The sequence below is a fragment of the Otolemur garnettii genome, unplaced genomic scaffold, assembly GCF_000181295.1.
Source record: "Otolemur garnettii isolate 467f Iridium unplaced genomic scaffold, OtoGar3 scaffold00113, whole genome shotgun sequence".
Taxonomy (NCBI): domain Eukaryota; kingdom Metazoa; phylum Chordata; class Mammalia; order Primates; family Galagidae; genus Otolemur; species Otolemur garnettii.
The window spans coordinates 3472993-3491447 of NW_003852508.1; the positions used below are offsets into that span (position 1 = coordinate 3472993).

Below are 18455 nucleotides of genomic sequence, written 5' to 3' on the forward strand. Positions count from 1 at the left end.
GAAATATGAGAAAAAGAACATCTTGGCCGGTCACAGTGGCTTACCCCTATAATCCTAGCACTCTGTGAGGCCAAGGAGGGTGGATTGTTTGAGCTCAAGACCAGCCTGAGCAAAACTGAGACCCTCATCTCTACTAAAAATAGAAAAACTGAGGCAAGAGGATAACTTGAGCCCAAGTTTGAGTATGCTGTGAGCTATGATGCCATGGCACTATACCTAAGGTCACAGCTTGAGACTCTGTCTCAAAAGAAAAAGGGAAGGAAAAAAAAAAGAAAAGAGAATGTCTATAACTCCCAGCACTGTTTTGTGACTCCTATGAGATCTATAAGAAAATACCTGCTACATGGCAGATTCTATATATGTAATTATAAAGCACTTGGAATCCAACTCTAGAAAAGATGTAGAGCCAAGAATTTGAGACAGTAAATCTATACTGGGTAGCACGCTACAGGGCTTTTATAGGTATCAAGAAAACCTGTACTTGGTTGATGTACAGGTGTGATGGCTCATAATCCTGGCACACTGGGAGGCTAAGGCAGGAGGATCCCTTGAGCCTAGGAGTTTAAGATCAGCCTAAGCAACATAGAGAGAACCCATCTCTACAAAAAACAGAAAATTTATCCAGGGGTGGTGGCATATTCCTACAGTCCCAGCTATGCAGCAGGACCACTCTTGAGCCCAAGAGTGAGGCTGCAGTGAATTATGAGGACACCTGTCTCAAAAATGAAAAGAAAACCAGTATTCTTCAATCAGTTTTTCATACATTTTCTGGATATGCTGAAATGGCCTTAATGGCTACATACATAAAAACAATAGCTTCTGACAGCTGCACACCATTCTTGGCTTAGGGTTCTTTGAGATAAAACTAAGGCTTTCTTTGTGTTTCAGAAGATAATGGCAATCAATGAGATTCTCTCAAAAGCACTTCTTAATTTTTATATGGTACTCACATAGATTACCAGAGGTATAAGTTATAGTAAGTCCTCACTTAACATTGTGGATAGTTTCCTGTAAACTATGACTTTAGGTTAAATGAAATGACATATAATAAAACCAGTTTCTTACCTTATAATAACACAACATTATTTGAGGACCTGCTTGAATGTTTCACTTAAAGTCACTATTTCCAACAACCTATCAACTACATTAAATAAGGACTTACTGCATAAATATTTCCAAGTCAAAAGTCTACATGAGACCAGTTACTCTCCCCTCATTCTGAGAAATCAAATGAGAATGGTCATGAGAGTATATCTGAAGAACAAAATAATTTCCTTCCTATTATTACAGGCTAATGAGTAATGAATACAAAAATACAATCAAATTGATCCTAGTTAGGCATACTCTAAGCAATACCAAAAATGTTCAAATTGTCCCTGTGTTCACTACTAGGCTGACTTGCTATCATTAAATCACCTATATTTGAAGTTAGCAACTTTTTTCTTCTTTTTGAGACAGTCTCTCACTCTGTTGCCCAGGCTACAGTGCCATGGCATCAGCCTAGCTTACAGGAACCTCAAACTCCTAGGTTCAAGTGATTATCCTTCCTCAGCCTCCCAAGTACCCAGGGCTACATGACGCCAGGTCAATTTTTTTTTTTCTAAATTTTTAGTAGAGATGGGGACTTGCTCTTGCTCAGGCTGGCATCTTGAACTCCTAACCTCAAGCAATCCACCTGCTTTGGCCTCCCAGAGCTCATTACAGGCATGAGCCACGGTGTCCAACCAAGCAACTTTTTTGAATTAATTTTTCTACTTCGATATGAATCTTACTACTTATATTCACGTGTATATTTTCCTTTTTCTCTCTTACTCCATTTAAATACAACCAACTTGGGAAAGAAAATAGGTGATATATTAGCATTTACAGGAGAGTTCTTTAGAAATGTATAGACTCTTCAATATGTATATTACCAAGAACACAATAAATATTCTACTATAGTTCTATTACAAGACAGTCAAATGTTCTCTTGGTATATTTGTCAAAATTTTCTCTTATTTACAACACTTTTTCTCTGTCTACACATTTGTTCTAAGAAAAATACTATTATATAATCTGCTTTTTCTATTCATTCATCTTTCCGTATCAATCTATCTACAGCACATCACTACTTAGTACTTTGTACTATTCCATTGTAAAATATGACATTAAACTAATGATTATGTTGACTACTTGAGTTATTTTCAACTTTTAGCAATTATAAATAGCATGATAATGAACAAACTCATATATATACCTTTACAACATATCTCTGAGTATTTTCTAACAATTTTCTAGAAGTAGAATTTGAAGTAAAGGGGGTAAGAGAAAAGAGTGCTCAAGGATACAGGTGGGAAAATAAGGGAACAAGGGAAAAAGATGACAAAAAGGGGAGAGGACTTTTCTTTAAACATAAAAATAATGTCTTTATTTATTAGCAGTTACTTCTCTACTATTTTTAACAAACTCCTTAATATTAAAATATTGTTAGACTGTGATTTACAGGAGTCCCTATACATTGAGTACTTTACTTCCTGGAATTTAGCAGTTCACACATGAAGTTTTTTTTTTTTATTATAAAAGTTTTCTTCAGTATGGCTTTATTATTTTGTTTGCAGTTTCTGTTTTATGCTTTGGAAAATGAATTATCTATAGGTTACACAGCTTTATATTGCCTATCTTCCATACTTAACTTATCTTTCATCCTTTTAGCTTCTTCTCATTCTTCTTGGTGTCCACAAGAGATTGCCACCAATCTATTTTCCTGCCATGTAATGAATTTTTCTCCATTTCTGCAACTTAGTAGTTATATGGGAGGTCATATTAAGGGTGATTGCTAGGTTAATTAATTTGATTAGGTTACCTAGATTCTAATTTATATTTTAGGTTACCCTTTGATTATTTTTGACTTGTCTAAATTGCTTTAAAATGTCTTTATGAATCAAGAATGTTTTCATACATTGATATTAATGCTGATAGAGATGCTAAGGGTTTGAAGGGAAGGAGAATGATAAGGAATGTCAGGTAGGAAATAAATATAAATGGAATGATTTTTAAAAAGAGAATTGGGCCAGATACGGTGGTTCACACATGTAATCCTAGCATTCTGAGAGGCTGAGATGGGAGAATCACTTGAGGTCAGGAGCTTAAGACCAGCCTGAGCAAAGGACCCAATCTCTAATAAAAATAAAAAATATTAGCAAGGGCATAGTGGTGCACACCTGTAGTCCCAGCTATTCAGGAGGGTAAAGCAGGAGGATTGCTTGAGCCCAGGAGTTCAGGGTTGCAGTGAGCTATGAACATACCACTACACTCTAGCCAGAGCAACAAAGCAAGACTCTGTCTCAAAATAAGAATTAAGAGAATTAAAATTCAAAGAACCAAAGAATAACAAATATTCTTGAGAATGTTCACTTTACAAACAAAGACGCTTTAATTTTCCCATATACCTCCCGAATAGCCAAATGAGTAATGGTGACTACTATCTTAAACAAAATATTTGGGGACATTAATTTACTAAATCCATAAAACCTGTACATTAAAAGATTTTAGTCAAGTAAACTGGAGAGATATATTTTAATTACATATCATGGCATTAAGCTTGAAAGAGTAGCAAAATCAAACAAAGCTCCTTATTTGCTATTAATGAAAGATAATGTTACTTTTATAAATGTCAAGGAGAAAGAAGCTTCAATTTCAATGAGACGGAACTGATACAAACCGTGTGGGGAAAGAGTTAAAAAAAATCAAGTGCTAGTCAATTTAAAATGCATTACAAAACTTAAAACTGCTTAGTAAATATTCACTATTTTAGTGTAATGACAAAACAGAAAACCAAATTAACCAATCTTTCTTAAAGACATTTTCATTCAAACCAAGGATAACCAAACAAACTCAAAGAATTACAATGGTGATAATTTTGAGAACCTAACGTATTCTTAATAAAACCAAAATTTTGATACTAACTGCTCACTCAAGTGCACCCTTTGAAAGGTAAAAGAAAATAAATAATTGAGAAAATATTTATCTATTTCTTAAGGAAAATAATTTAAAGAAGACAACCACATATAAAAGTTTTTAAGACAGTATATCTTAACATATTGATTTTAAGGAAAATTTTTTTTACATATTACTAACAAAGTTACCATTCCTTCCAATTTGCCATTCAAGAGTCTTCTCCAATAGCCATAAAATTAATTTTCACTTCATTTATACAAATACACAGATTGATTATTCCATTCAGGAAAAAAATATACATTCTGATAATGTAACTTTAATTTCTGCCCTTACATCTTCCAGCAAGGTAGCTATAGCATTTACTATGAAACTTCTATTTCCTAATAATTATAAATTACTTATTTTTGGACACTGGTGTGTATTTTTTAATAAATAAATTTCTTCCCAACTACATCATTTTTAATATAATATTAAAAATAAAAGATAAGGAGCTCAGCGGCTAGGGTGCTGGCCACAAACAATGGGGCTGGCGGGTTTAAACCTCTCCTGGGTCTGCCAAACAAAAATGACAACTACAACAACAATAACAACAAAAAGCTGGGTGTTGTGGTGGGTGCCAGTAGTCCCAACTACTTGGGAGGCTGAGGCAAGAGAATGACTTAAGCCCAAGAGTTAGAGGTTACTATGAACTACGTATATGCCTGTAGTCCTAGCTGCTTGCGTGGCTGAGGCAGGATTGTTTGAGCCCAGCAGTTTGAGGTTTCAATGAGGTAAGCTGACACCACTGCACTCTATAGGCAACATAGCAAGAAGGAGGGAGGGAGTGTAGAAGAGAAGGGAAGAGGAGGAGAAAGGGGAAGGGGTTGGGGAAAGGGAGGAAGGAAGGAAAGGAAAACTTGTTAAATACATACTTCATATCATACTCTGCTATGATTGTCTGTGTTCCCTCCAAAATTCCCAGGTAGAAACCTAATCCCCAGTGTGTTGGAATTAAGAGGTGAGGCCTTTGGGAGTTGACTGGTAAGAAAAGAACCGTCATGAATGGAATTAGTGCCCTTTAAAGAGGTCTGAAGGAGCTTGTTTGCCTCCCCCACCTTGTAGGAACACAACTAGATGATGCTGTCTACAAAGAACAGGAACTCACCAGACACAGAATCTGACAGCACCTTGATCTTTAATTTCCCAGCCTCCAGAAATGTAAGAAATAAATTTCCATCATCCATAGCCACCTAGCTTAGAGTATTTTGTTACAGACGCCTGAACAAACTAAGACATACGCTAATAAGTCTAAAGAAAAAAGTATGAAAAAAAAGCAATTAAAATTTATAGGAAAAAAGTAGATAATCGTAACTACAAAGAAAGTTTTTATGCCTTTGCTTTTTGCTTTTAGAACAGAAAAAATATATATACAGAAGAAATTAAAAGATGAAAAACTAATCAAAACCAGTAAATTTACAGAGAGCAACTACCCTGTCCTATGTTTGTCAGTGCTCTGCTGTACACTTGTACCTAGCACAGGTATAGTGTGTCTACAGCAACTTTTCACTAAGGAAGAAAGGCCCCAAGTGACCATATTCTAACCCAATGATATCAATCTTAAGAGTTGATTTTATATAGTTCAACATACATAACAAGCACTCAAAAAATTCTGCAGGGACTAAAAAAAAGAGAGAGAAAAGAAAAATCTAAGCAGGAAAATCCAAATATAGATGTCCCCAAACTCAAAAACACTTAAATTAATGACAGACTATTAAAATGCTAGGTAGGAGGACAAGGTACACAGAAAATACACATAAAATTTTGATGAGAGAAAACTGAAAATCACGACAGGTATACAATAAATTACATTTACATACTTACAGAAGAAGCCATTGAGATTCACATTATTTTTAGGTAACAAAGTCTTATTTGTAATTTCACATGACGTTTTAGTAACATTTTGTTTTTATTTCAATTCTTAAAATGATTTGAAATGCTATAAAAATATTAAGATAAAAAGCAAGTGAGAATATTTTTAAAACATTAAAAATATAAGTACAATAAAAGCTAGCCTATCCAGAATCCTTGGGAAGTGTTACAGAATAGTTGAAATTTCTAAATGACTTAAACTATTAAAACTTTAAAATAGTATAAATCTTAGAAAATACACATGAATTTGTGTAACTTCTTAAGCAGAACAGAGAATTAAAATCATATTTTGCATGATAAGAGTCCAAGGATCCCATTATGAACACACTGAACATAAATATCCTGGAGATTATCTCTATAATGTACAGAGCAGTAATTTCCTGTATCACTATTATCTGTCTGTGTTAATGTCTGACCCTTTTTCTTTTCTTGCTATTTCTTCTCCTTTTTGTAATTTGTTACTTATAAACATTCAGTATTGCAGTTAAGGATGCTGGTCAGCATTAAGCAAAACGCTGGATGCTACACAACTCCCACTATGGCTCTGTGTAGTCTCTAAGGTTATATTCCAACTCAAACACAAAACCCAAACTCAATTTTTTTAATTGCAAAATGCAGATTATAAAAGCACCTAAGTACTTAGGGCTACTATGACTATTGAGATAAAACCAGTGAAGTATTCAATTGGTACAGGCATGGTAAACAATAAATATAAACTATTCCTTTTCTCTTACTATGCCTTAAAAATTAAATAGCTTAAATTTTTAAAGAATATATGTGTTTGTACAAGTATGTACATGCTCCTGTGTATGTGTGTAGAAAAAAGTCTAGGAACAATACTGGTTAATCCTTAATCCAAAAATCCAAAACTCTCCAAAACCTAAAACTTTTTGCACACTAAGATGAGGCCAGAAGCAAAAAATTCCATACTAGACCTCATGATGGGTCACAATCAAAATGCAATCAAAACTTTGTTTCATGCACAAAATTATTAAAAATATTGTTTAATTTACCATCTAGCTTTATGCACAATATGCACATATTCTGAATTTAGACTTTCACCCTACCCCCAAGACACCTCATTATGTAATATGCAAACATTCCAAAATCAAAAAAATTTCCAAACATTCCTGGTCCCAATCATTTGGAATAAGGGATATTCAACCTTTCTTCAAAAAGTTAATAATGTTCCAATGAGATAATGCTTCCTACAAATAAGGATGGCTTAAATAAAAAAGATAGGTAATAACAAATGTTAGCTAAGATGTAGAGAAACGAGAACTCATACATTGCTCGTAGGTGCAGACGCTTTGGAAAACAATTAAGCAGTTTCTTAAAAAGTTAATCATAAACTTATCATATGGCCCACCAATTCCACTCCTAGGTTATCTACCCAAAGGAAGTAAAAACCTATGTCCACATAAAGACTCATACACAAACATTCACAGCAGTAGTATTCATTCAACCCAGTATCAAACAGGTAGATACATAAAATATAATATATCCAAACAATGGAATACTATTCATAAGTAAAAAGTATTGATACTTCATGAATGAATCTCAAAAACATGCTGAGTGAAAGAAACCAGACACAGAAGACCACCTTCTGTGGTCATAAATGATTACATTTTATGAAATGTCCAAAAAAGGCAAATCTAAAGACAAAATAGATCAGTAAATGCCTGCAGCTAAAGGTGGCAACAAGGATTGGCTGTAAAAGGCCACTAGGGATTTTGTTAGGAGTATGAAAATTTTTAAACTTGGAGTATGGTGATGGCTACATAATTAAGTAAATTTACTAAAAACAATTACAATTAAATAAATATTAACCTATGTAAATTACACCTCAATGGAGTTGTTTTTTCCCCTTCCAAAAAAATTAACAGTGATTATCTTCAGCTCTTAGTATGCCAGAGGTGGCAGGTTCAAACCCAGCCCTGGCCAAAAACTGAAAAAAAAAAGTGTTAAATTTATTGAAATTATGAAATACTTAGTAAAGGCCTCTCTATGAAGTGCTTTGCTTTTATGGTATCTACTTGGCTGTTTTATTTTTATCATTTCATTTTGTAGCCAAGATCTGGACAGAAACAGGTTGCTAAATAGTTAAATTAAGTGAAGTCTCACTATGTACATTTTTGGATTCAAAGATGAAAGAAAAATTAATGACATCACATGGAGTTTCCTGAAGATACTGCCAGAGGTAATATTGTGACATGAAATATTTTAAAGTTTATTTTCATGAGCTTTTCTAAATGAAAAGATAACATATGCTATTTATACCAATTTAGTTATCTCAAGTTTAAGTCTAAGCAAAACAAAAATATCAAAAGCAGAACACAAAAGTTCTAAATACTTGGGTCCAAGATTTGTTTATTTTCTGATAATTTGTTTGGGGTTTTTTTTTGGGGGGGGGTTGTTTGTTTTTTTTCCCAAGACAGGGTCTTACTCAGTCACCCAGACATCATCATAGCCCACTGCAGCCTCCAACTCCTGGGCTTAAGCAATCCTCCTGCCTTAGCCTCCCAAAGTGCTAGGCTTACATGTGTTAGCCACCACACCAGGCCCCAAGACTTTTTCTGAAATTTTTCAAGGGACTCTTATTAACACACACTAAAGCCTCAGCATAACTGCTTTCTAGGTTCATGAAATAATCAGAGATGAGCTGAATATGGTGTTAGATTATGTAAACAAATATATAGTATACTCTATATATGGAAGCTTAAATAAAGAAATCAAAGTGGGTCTGAAAAGTTATGATAAAAGGAACTTTCATTCATTTCCAAGGCTGCCTTATGAGATGACAACCTGACAATATAACGTATATTAATTTGTTACTATTACCTTTATCCCACTAGAATATAAATTTACTAAAACCATATTGGATTCACTGCTGTATGTTAGCGCTAAAGCAGTTACCGGGAACATATAAAGAGTTCAATAAACATGGGTCATTACAAAAGTTTTGAGATACACAAAAATTAAGAAATGTAAAACCCACACTTATGGAAACGAATGCCAAGCCAAGTAAGTTGAAACTTGCATGGGTGAATCAGAAAGGATGCTGTCAACTGTGATTCCTGGAAGTGAGATAACGGAATATAACACAGTCTGTCTCAAAACTTTTGTAGTGATCTCATTCACAATTTTTTCTGTGTATGCTTAACCTCATCAGAAGAGACAAACTAGTTACCTGCCACTAGATGAGGTAGCAAAGAAAGCTAGTCAAGAAACAGTCCTCCCATCTTGAACATTCCAACTGCTCCTTATTTTTGCCTTACTTCTCTTTCCCATTCTGTCAATAGGACTACTGCTTTCCCAAAGAAAATGACTCTTCCGGAGGATAGTCCAATCAGTAGTTAGGGCTACTTATCTATTTTTGCCTTTCTTTCCCTTTAAACAGTGTCCCAAAGTTAAGTTCCAAAAAATAATATGTCCCAGGGAAGTTATGTGAGTTAACAGATACTAAAAAGAATCAAATGAATTTAGGAAAAACTTTATTAGGTTCAGTGCCTGTAGCTGAAATGGCTAGGGCACTAGCCACATTCACCAGAGCTGGCGGGTTCAAATCCAGCCCAGGCTGCCAAATAACAATGACAACTACAACCAAAAAATAGCCGGGCGTTGTGGCAGGCACCTGTAGTCCCAACTACTTGGAAGGCTGAGGCAAGAGAATCACTTAAGCCCAGGAGTTGGAGTTTGCTGTGAGTTGTGACGCCATGGCACTCTACCCAGGGTGACAGCTTGAGACTCTGTCTCAAAAAAAAAAAAAAACTTCATTAAACAAAATTGAGCAGATTTATTTCTTAGAGAACTTTTTAGAATGTGAACTGTAAATATCCAAAATGCAAACAGATTACACACAGTAAACTAAACGTATTTTTTCAACCCATATACCCACAGAGAATGCACCCTTATCATTGCCTCTATGACTCCTTTCTGATTAAAACCTTCTTGTTTCCATACTGTGACTCAAATGGCTAAGGTGCCAGCCACATACACCTGAGCTGGCAGTTCGAATCCAGCCTGGGCCTGCCAAACAACACTGTTGGCTGCAACCCAAAAATAGCTGGGTGTTGTGGTGGGTGCCTGTAGTCCCAACTACTTGGGAGGTGGAGGCAGGAGAATCGCTGGAACCCAAGAGTTAGAGGTTACTGTGTGAGCTGTGATGCCATGGCACTCTACCGAGGGCAACAAGGCTCTGTCTCAAAACAAAAACAAAAACAAAAACAAAACCTTCTGGTGGTCACCCTTTTCTGTTATAGTGCCAATTTCCAACCTTGAACTCTTCAACCTAACATTTACAGAGTATCTTCATATATACTCAACCTCAGAAAGCAGAAGTTGAACTAGTTACAGCCCTAATATCAAAGAAACTCCTGAAACTTAGAGGCTGATTGGAATATGTCCCAACTTCCACCCTCCAGAGAAAACAATGCTACCTTCAAACTCAATCCCGCAACAATCCTAAATTCTTTGAAACTAAAAATAGCTCAGCTGTTATCTCATCTGCCAGCAGATGGCCAGACTATTTTTAATTCAGGATTCTCCAGTGCAGGAATGGATCAGGTTAAGCTAGGGCAGCCTAGACTCCCTCACTCTGCAGAGAGCTGTAGTAGGGCAGGTACCAAGAGAGGGCAACCTGGAGCTGTTCCTGGCCCCTAGGCTTCCCAGCAGTCAAAACAATGGGGGGGGGGGGCAGGGTTGCCTAAACCACTCCAAACTAAAGTCTGATATGAGAAAATTTGAAAAAAATTTAAATATATCCCTTTAAGGTTAATTTTCTTTTTGTGAAAATAAAAGTTCCTTTATACAGTAGCCTATTTTATATAGTAAAACAGAATGGATTCTGTTTTAATGACATAAAATTTCCCCTAACCTAGATGTTTCCTATGATTTATACTTTTTTAACCAAAAAGATATATTCTTAATTAGGAATACATAATAAACTGTAATCTCATTATGATTTACAGAAAATCTATTTATAATTGGCCATTATGATAAAAGGTGGCTAATTTTGAATACCAATGGTCTAAAATTTACTCACATCCCAATAAAATGATTCTCAAACAAAAAAGGATTAAAAGTCTTACATACTATATATTTTCTTGTTTACTCTCTATCTCCCTTCAGCTCCATGGTAGGTATTCAATAAATATTGAGAGGTAAATGAATATCAGCAGGTGTATTTAGAAGGGTTATTTATACCACCCGCAAAATACTTCTGCACCTCTACCATGCAACTCCCACCTGCTTATAACCTATAGGCCTGAGATGAACAAATCAGAACATTCCAATTTATTTTCCTATCCTGCATGATGGCCACAGATTATCAAGAGACCAAACTGGAACCTGGCCCAGGTCTCAATAGTGAAGAGGACCAGGAAGATCTCTAACTGTTTCCAAGGATAATACATAGGGGATATTATCTTTCTGCCAGACTATACTTTCTGCAAAGATGAAATGGGTTACCCTTATCAACTTATGATTGGTGACACTATTGATGGAAAACTGTAAAGGAAGAAACAAAGTTCACCAGGGACAGCTAACATGAGAATGCTGAAATTTTGCTTTGTAGGAAGCTAAATGAAACTTTTCTGAAATTTGAAAAAAAAATGCCTTCTACACTGCAAATAAAGACAGTACTCTGTCCTATGACTCTGGGAGGCTGATGTGGGTAGACTGCCTGAGCCAGAGTTAAGACCTCATTTCTAAAAATAGCCAGGCCTTGTGGGGGGCGCCTATAGTCTCAGCTACTTGGGAGGCTGAGACAAGAAAACCACTTAAACCCAGGAGTTTGAGGTTGCTGTGAGCTAAGATGCCATAGCACTCTACCCAGGGTGACAAAGACTTTGTCTCACAAAATAAAAAAGACAGTACTCTGCCCCTGCGTGGACAGTCACATTCTTCGTAATAAGCTTTTATTAACTCTATGGAAGGGGTAAAAAAGTAAAAACTGGAGAAATCTGGAACAGATAACACTGGTACAGCTGCCACACAAAGCACCAAGTAATTCCTGCCTCTAGAAATGGCAAGAAACACTTAGAGAGTGATAGGCCCTCTAAAGATGCCACTTAAGAGCACAGGAAAATTCAATGCACAAATAAACAGAACAGTACCTCACATTCATGGCACATTAGAGGGAATGTGATCATACAATCATTAAGCTTAATTCTCTCATTTTAACACAGAAGGAACTTAGGCCCAGAAACTTGCCTAATAACACAGCAATGTAACAGAGCTGAGATTTAAACCAGGATCCCAGACTCTCATTCCAGTGAGCCCTCCATTAAAATGGCTTACTTATGTTACCATCGTGGAGAGGAACATATATATACACACACAAAGCACTTAATTTCTTCAGTTCGATACTTACAATTCAGCATATTAAAATATATTCTAACATGGAAAATCTGAATTGTCAAAAACTAAAACTCTAATTTGAATCACTTAAGTTCTTTAACTTGCAAGTTACTCATAAACCTTCATATAACAATTCTTTTTAAATCCTAAAATCGCTTTTTCCCTCATCCTACTCCAATTTAATAATTACTCCTTTAAGGACCCAGTTATAAATTCAGTTTTTACCACTATACAACTAACAGTCTTTTGTCAGCTACAAGAAAAACAAAATAGGAACTTCTGATTCATGAAGATGACAAAAAAAACTTAAGCCTATTATTCTCAAAATCCAAAATTTTTAAGATAAATTTTTTCCATGCTTTTTATATCACCATTTTTTTTTTTTTTTTTTGAGACAGAGCCTCAAGCTGCCCCCCTGGGTAGAGTGCTATAGCATCACAGCTCACAGCAACCTCCAACTCCTGGGTTCAAGAGAGTCTCCTGCCTCGGCCTCCCAAGTAGCTGCAACCACAGGCGCCCGCCACACGCCGGGCTATTTTTTGGTTGCAACCATCATTGTTGTTTGGGGCCCAGGCTGGATTTGAACCCGCCACCTTAGGTGTATGTGGCTGGTGCCTTAGCCACTTGAGCCACAGGCGCCGAGCCCATATCACCAATTTTAAGGATATAGAAAAAAATAACTGTACAAGTATTATAGCAAATAGCAGCCTTTTTTTAATAACTAAAAGTTACTTTTAAGGTATCTTTATCCCTTAATTTTATCATACATTTAAGTTATTGTGGGTTTTCCCCCATTTTTTTCCAAAGCCCATTTAACAAGCTTCCCTTTCTCGCTGTATTAATAAAATAAAGTGTAATGAGCATTAGGAATTCACCTTTGTGTTAAATGTCCTGGTCTCTCCAACTATTTCACCTTTGATGCATGCAATAGATCAGTGTTTCCCCTTTAAAGATTTCTTATCTGCCTACCCTCCCTTTAGGTATTGTTTGGATTTTCCCTGCTGTGGGCTTCATTACACTAGATCTCTTCCATCTGAACTACAAATCACAATTCAAGCTTGAGAGCAGCTGCCACTGTCCAGACATGTGGCTGGTGGGTGTCATTGTCTTTTTCATTTGCCTCATTTCAAAACCCTCCCTTCCCCTGTCACCTAAAGCGAGTTTATCTAAAGGTTCTTTCCTTCTCTGTTTTTATATCGCCACCGCCACCGCCACCTCCACCCCTTTAACCATTGGTCTTGTTCTTCCAGGTCAGCCCAGTCGGATACATTACTCTATGTTTTTCCTGTGGCGGAGGCGGAGAGATGTCAGAACCGGCTGTACCTCTTGCAAACCCCTTCAAGACCGTCAACAAGGGAACAACTTCAGCCTATCTTCCCAAAGTACCACACCGAAGAAAAGTTATTGTAATTACGATATGGAACCCTTCCCATCCCCAATCTTGACATACCGGCCCCACCTCAATTTCCAAGCTAATAAACAACAGCTCATCTTCTGCTTTATCATAAAGGGTGGCATCCTGTCCCCACTGCACAGCTCTCCACCACTCGATCCCTCGAACCCAGATGACCCTCTCGCCTAAGCCCTGCTGCGGTTCCCGAGCCCAGCTCACTGCCCCTCCTCCCCTCCCTCGCCTCTGCCCCGCATCCAGCCGAGTTACTGTCAACTCCAGCCAGGCAGCACAGAGCTCCACGAGGGCGCCCCGAAGTCAGCGAAGCCGGCCTAGGGCGAGCTCCCTGGCGACCCCACCTCCTGCGGGCCGCGCTCCCCCACCCCTTCTCCCGGGCCTCCTCCCAGCTCACCTAACGCCACCTCGCAAGCTTTGCGCAGCTGGGAGTGATGCGCCTTCTTCACTTCCTTGTCGGCCAAAATCTTCTCCAGGGCCCGGGTCAGGAACATGTTCTTCGTCTTCTTCCCCTCATACATGGACGCAGAGGAGGAGGCGGCGGCTCGTCCGACCCGCGGCTCCCAGCGGCTGGAGGAGGGGCGAGGGGGGTAGTGAGAGAAGAGAGAAAGGAGAGGGACTGTAGGTGGAGAGGAGGCGTGGAGGGCAGCGACAGGATCAGGAAGGGGAGAGGGAGCGGGACCAGCCGAGTACCGGCAAGGGGCGTCGAGGTCCTCGCCAGCCGCGAGAAGCCTCCCCTCGAGGGCCGCACCCGTCGGGCCTCCGCTTCTCCGGGCCTGAGGGTCGCTTCCTGGCCGCCCCCCTCACTCGTCCCTCCGGCCCGGCGGCGGTGAAGGAGCCCGGCGCGGGCGGCCGTCTGCCAGGGACCGAGGGACAAGGCGGCGGCGGTGGCAGCGGCTCAGAGGCCGGGCGAGAGCAGGGCTGCCCTGGCTACAGTGGGGATTAGCACCCGCCGCGGCCGCGGACTGGCCTCCATCACCGCCGACCTGCCCCGGCCGCCATGTTGGGAGGAAACGACGCGTCACGCAGCGGCCGAACGGCTGCAGAGGAGGAAGCGGCGGCGGCGGTGGCGGCGCTGCCTGCCCAGAGCTGCCGCGGCGCCGGGAGGCTGGGGGCAGAGGGCGGCGAGGGAGGAGCGGCCCGAAACGCAGCGCTACGGCGGCCCGGCGGGGCCTCGCCGCCTCCCGCGTTCTCCTGCGGGGAGGCGCGGGGCGTGGCGGGCGTCCTGCGGCGCGGTGTCCGGCACTTCGGGTTCCTCCAGGCCACCTGGCTGCGAGATCGGGGGCCTCAGACACCCTTGCTTCCGCCGGGTGAACACAACTACGTGGCACCCGCTTTCCAACTTTCTGGTTGGAAGTGCAGTCCTTTGCGTTCGGGGTCACGGGGACAGCCGCATCGCCCGTTCTCAGCAGCACTGGTGTCCACCTGCCGCGCTCGACTCTGAATTTCGTTCCCCTATGTACGAAACTGCTACCCAGGACCGTGTTTCCCGAGTACCTCAGGGAGGATTCTCATTTGGGAAAAGTAAGCTGAAACCACTTGGCAAGGATTCAGAAATGTTTCACTTTTTCGTCTCTCTGTAGGATAAATCCAACTCTAGATTTCAGGTCCTTTCGGAATTGATTCTAAAGTTAAGGTGAACGCTTCAGAACGAGATCCCTTGGAGCTCTGTATTTCTGTGTCTTTGTTATTAAGATTCAGTCCAGGACTTATAAACAGTGTCAGAATGGAAAAGCTTTAAGTACAGATTAACATGCATGTGACCATGTATGTGCTTTAGTACAAGAATAGAACTCAAATTTATGCAATGTTTCCTTCTGAGCAGAAAATGATAAAGAATACCATAAAAAGAATTTACATGGTGTTCTAGGAGCACGTGTCCAAGTTCCAATCTACTGTGTAGCTCCATCCACACCGGGTCCCAAAACGTTAGGATGTGTATTTCACTGTTTTTAGATCAGATTACCCTGGCAATGGTCTTGTCCTAATACAACATCGAAACCTAAGGAGGAGCTGTGAAGTGAAAAAAATTGGATCAAACTAAAAACGATAGGAAATGAAAATGAAAACCTTGAAGGTAACCCTGAATTAAAGTGGATAAGTAGATTAAGTAGGTTAATTTTTTAACTTTATTGTCCTGAGAAACAAATCTAAAAAGTTTATTATTTTCATTTTAAAGACTATCTCTAGATTCCTGGAAATTAAAAATTGATCCTACTGTTAGATCAGACATAATATTGATTTCTATGTACAGTCTAATTGATTATAAACTTTTTGAGAACAAGCTCCATTTCTAGTTTAGCTTCATTTCTTCATAATATGAGTGTTGTGCCAGGTACTGTGGAGGGAACCAGCTGATCACCAAATCCATTTACTTTTCTTTCTTAATACTTTGCTTTTCTTAATACATTGCATTCCCTAGCCTCCATTGAAGTGAGATGTAGCCATCCAGGCTTAATACATTAAAAAAAAAATCAATCTTCCGTGCTCTTTCCCCTTCTACGGCCACATGACGAAGGATGGTAGAACGACAAGTTAGAAGGAGCCTGAGTCACTTATTACTCTTGAAGGAGAACTATCTACACACTAGGAATACCTGTTTTGGACTTTACATGAACAAATTGGATTTTCAGTTATATTTAGCAGCCAGCTTTATCCTAAACAACATGCTTGGGATCATTAATGAGCAATGCAGAGATCCATGCCCTACAGGAGCTCACCATCTACCTCACAGCGCATATCATAATCTCTAATCATCTTGTATGCTTGCTGGCTCATTAATGTTTCCCTTATAAGAACTGGAACCTCATTTGTCCATTTGCTTCTGTATGCCCAGCATCTACCATGTTACTGGCATAGAGAAGGTCTTTGCTATGAACTTGCTGAATAGAAACTTGGCTAAATGAAAGACGCTGAGCTAAGTCAGGCTGACACCTACCATTTTGGACCTTGCAGTATATAGTAGGGAAAGAACTATTAAACAAGTATATCTCTAGTGAATACACAAGGGGTGCCAAAAGCTGTATACACATTTTTAGGTATTTCATCTTTTTATATATTTATTCATTTTTTGGAGACAGAGTCTCACTTAGTCACCCTGGGGTTGAGTGCTGTGGTGTTATACCTCACAGCAACCTCTAACTCCTGTGCTCAAGGGATCCTCTTGCCTCAGCCTCACAAGTAGCTGGGAGTACAGGTGCCTACTACAACAGGCTTTTTTTTTTTTTTTTTTTGAAACGTGGTCTTGCTCTTGCTCAGGTTGGTCTTGAACTCCTGAGCTCAAGCAATCTGCCTGTCTCAGCGTGCTAGGATTACAGGTGTGAACCACCATGCCCAGCTGGATACTTTATCTATGTATTACTTTTTGAAGTTGAATTGAAGGTACCATTATTAGTCAAGTGTATTTAGACAAGCTCACACATCCATTTTACCTGCTATTCATACACTTCTGGAAATGATCAATTTTACTTCCAACAAGATCTCTTAAAATGTGTATATATTATTTTGGCACCCTCGGCATAATTACAAATGTGTTAAGGACGATTATAGAATAGTGTTGTGAGGTAATCTAGGTTAGGGATTCAAGAATGACTTCTCTGAAGAAGTAACATTTAAATTGAGACCTGAAGGAAGAGTAGATATTAGCCAAACTAAATCATAAAGAACTTTTTAGACAAAGTCTCTTGGTGTAGGGGGAAGTTTGGCAAGTTTCAGGAAATAAAACAAGGCAGTGTGGCTAGAAGTTAGTATCAGGAGGAAATGGTGTTAGTCAGGCTGAAGAGGGAGCTAGGAAGAGGGAGCTATGCAACCTTGCCGACCATGTTAAGGGTTTGGGATTTCATTCAAAGAGCAGTGGAAACCCACAGAAGGGTTTTAAGTAGGGGATGAAGTGATCAGATTGGGATTTTAAAATAATCACTCTGTTTTGTGGAGAATGGATTGGAGGAGGACAAGTGCGGATAGAGGCAGAACAGGGAAAAATTGATTAAATTCCAGTGCAGGGTGACTCAGGCTGGGGTTCAGGGTCACAAAGCAGGATTGTGGATATCAAGCCTTGCACCCGATGGCCACTGAGGATGAAATCCAGCGTTTGCCCAGGAGAAGGAGCCTCCTTTTTCTAATTTGCATAAAAGATAGACCAGAGGAGGCAATGGCGGCCATGAATAAGTTGGTGGGAGAATGGACAGGAATTAATGATTGGAGTAAAAGTAAGCGAGGTCATGATGAATGCCACGCGTCTGACAAAAGCCTGTGAATAGGTAAAATGGCACTTGTGGAGATAGGCTAGACTGAAATGAAAGGTGGAAATGAGGGTGGACGTTCCGTTTTTTCAGTGTTAGGTAAATAAACTCCTCTGGGCTATGATGTAGCCTCCTAGGAGGAATGATTTCCACCTCCTTTGTTTTTTGGAGGACAAGTCATCCTCCTCCTTTGCTAAGTTTAAAACTTTACCCAAACGGTGGTAGTGGTGGTGATTCGTAGTGAGGTAGAGTGTGATGGCAGTAGTTTGGGGAGGTGGGCACTTACCACCCACTTGATACTCAAGATCATAAGCATCATTTGCTCCAGATCTGATCTGTAGCAAAAACAGGTAAGCCCCTGAAATAATGCTAATATTCCTGAAGATAAAAGGAAGAATAGTATTTTCTGTCTTGAATTGATGAGTGCATGGGGGTACCAAGTGCAGACAATTTTTACATGAAATTGTATTTCCCTGGACATGTTTCCTTTTTTTTATTACTAATGTTACTTGGTGCTTATACAACTATTTAAATAAATCTATCTTCAGTGTTGCCTTGCATTTGACTCCTGCAGTTTTCTTTCTTTCTTTTTTTTTTTTTTTTTT

The 18455-nt window shown here is 39.2% G+C and overlaps 1 protein-coding gene across 3 annotated transcripts in view; it reads right to left on the minus strand.

The window, feature by feature from the left end:
- Nucleotides 1-14623, minus strand: part of ARFGEF1 (ADP ribosylation factor guanine nucleotide exchange factor 1) — a 141234-nt gene extending 126611 nt beyond the window's left edge. For 2 of the 3 annotated variants that reach the window (XM_003797250.3, XM_023517550.1), the window contains exon 1: nt 14007-14623. In XM_003797250.3, coding sequence (XP_003797298.1) covers nt 14007-14130 — 124 coding nt within the window. In that variant the 5' untranslated portion in view covers nt 14131-14623. The remainder of the gene's footprint in view (nt 1-14006) is intronic. The other variant, XM_023517549.1, reaches the window with a different exon arrangement.
- Nucleotides 14624-18455: the final 3832 nt, after the last annotated feature.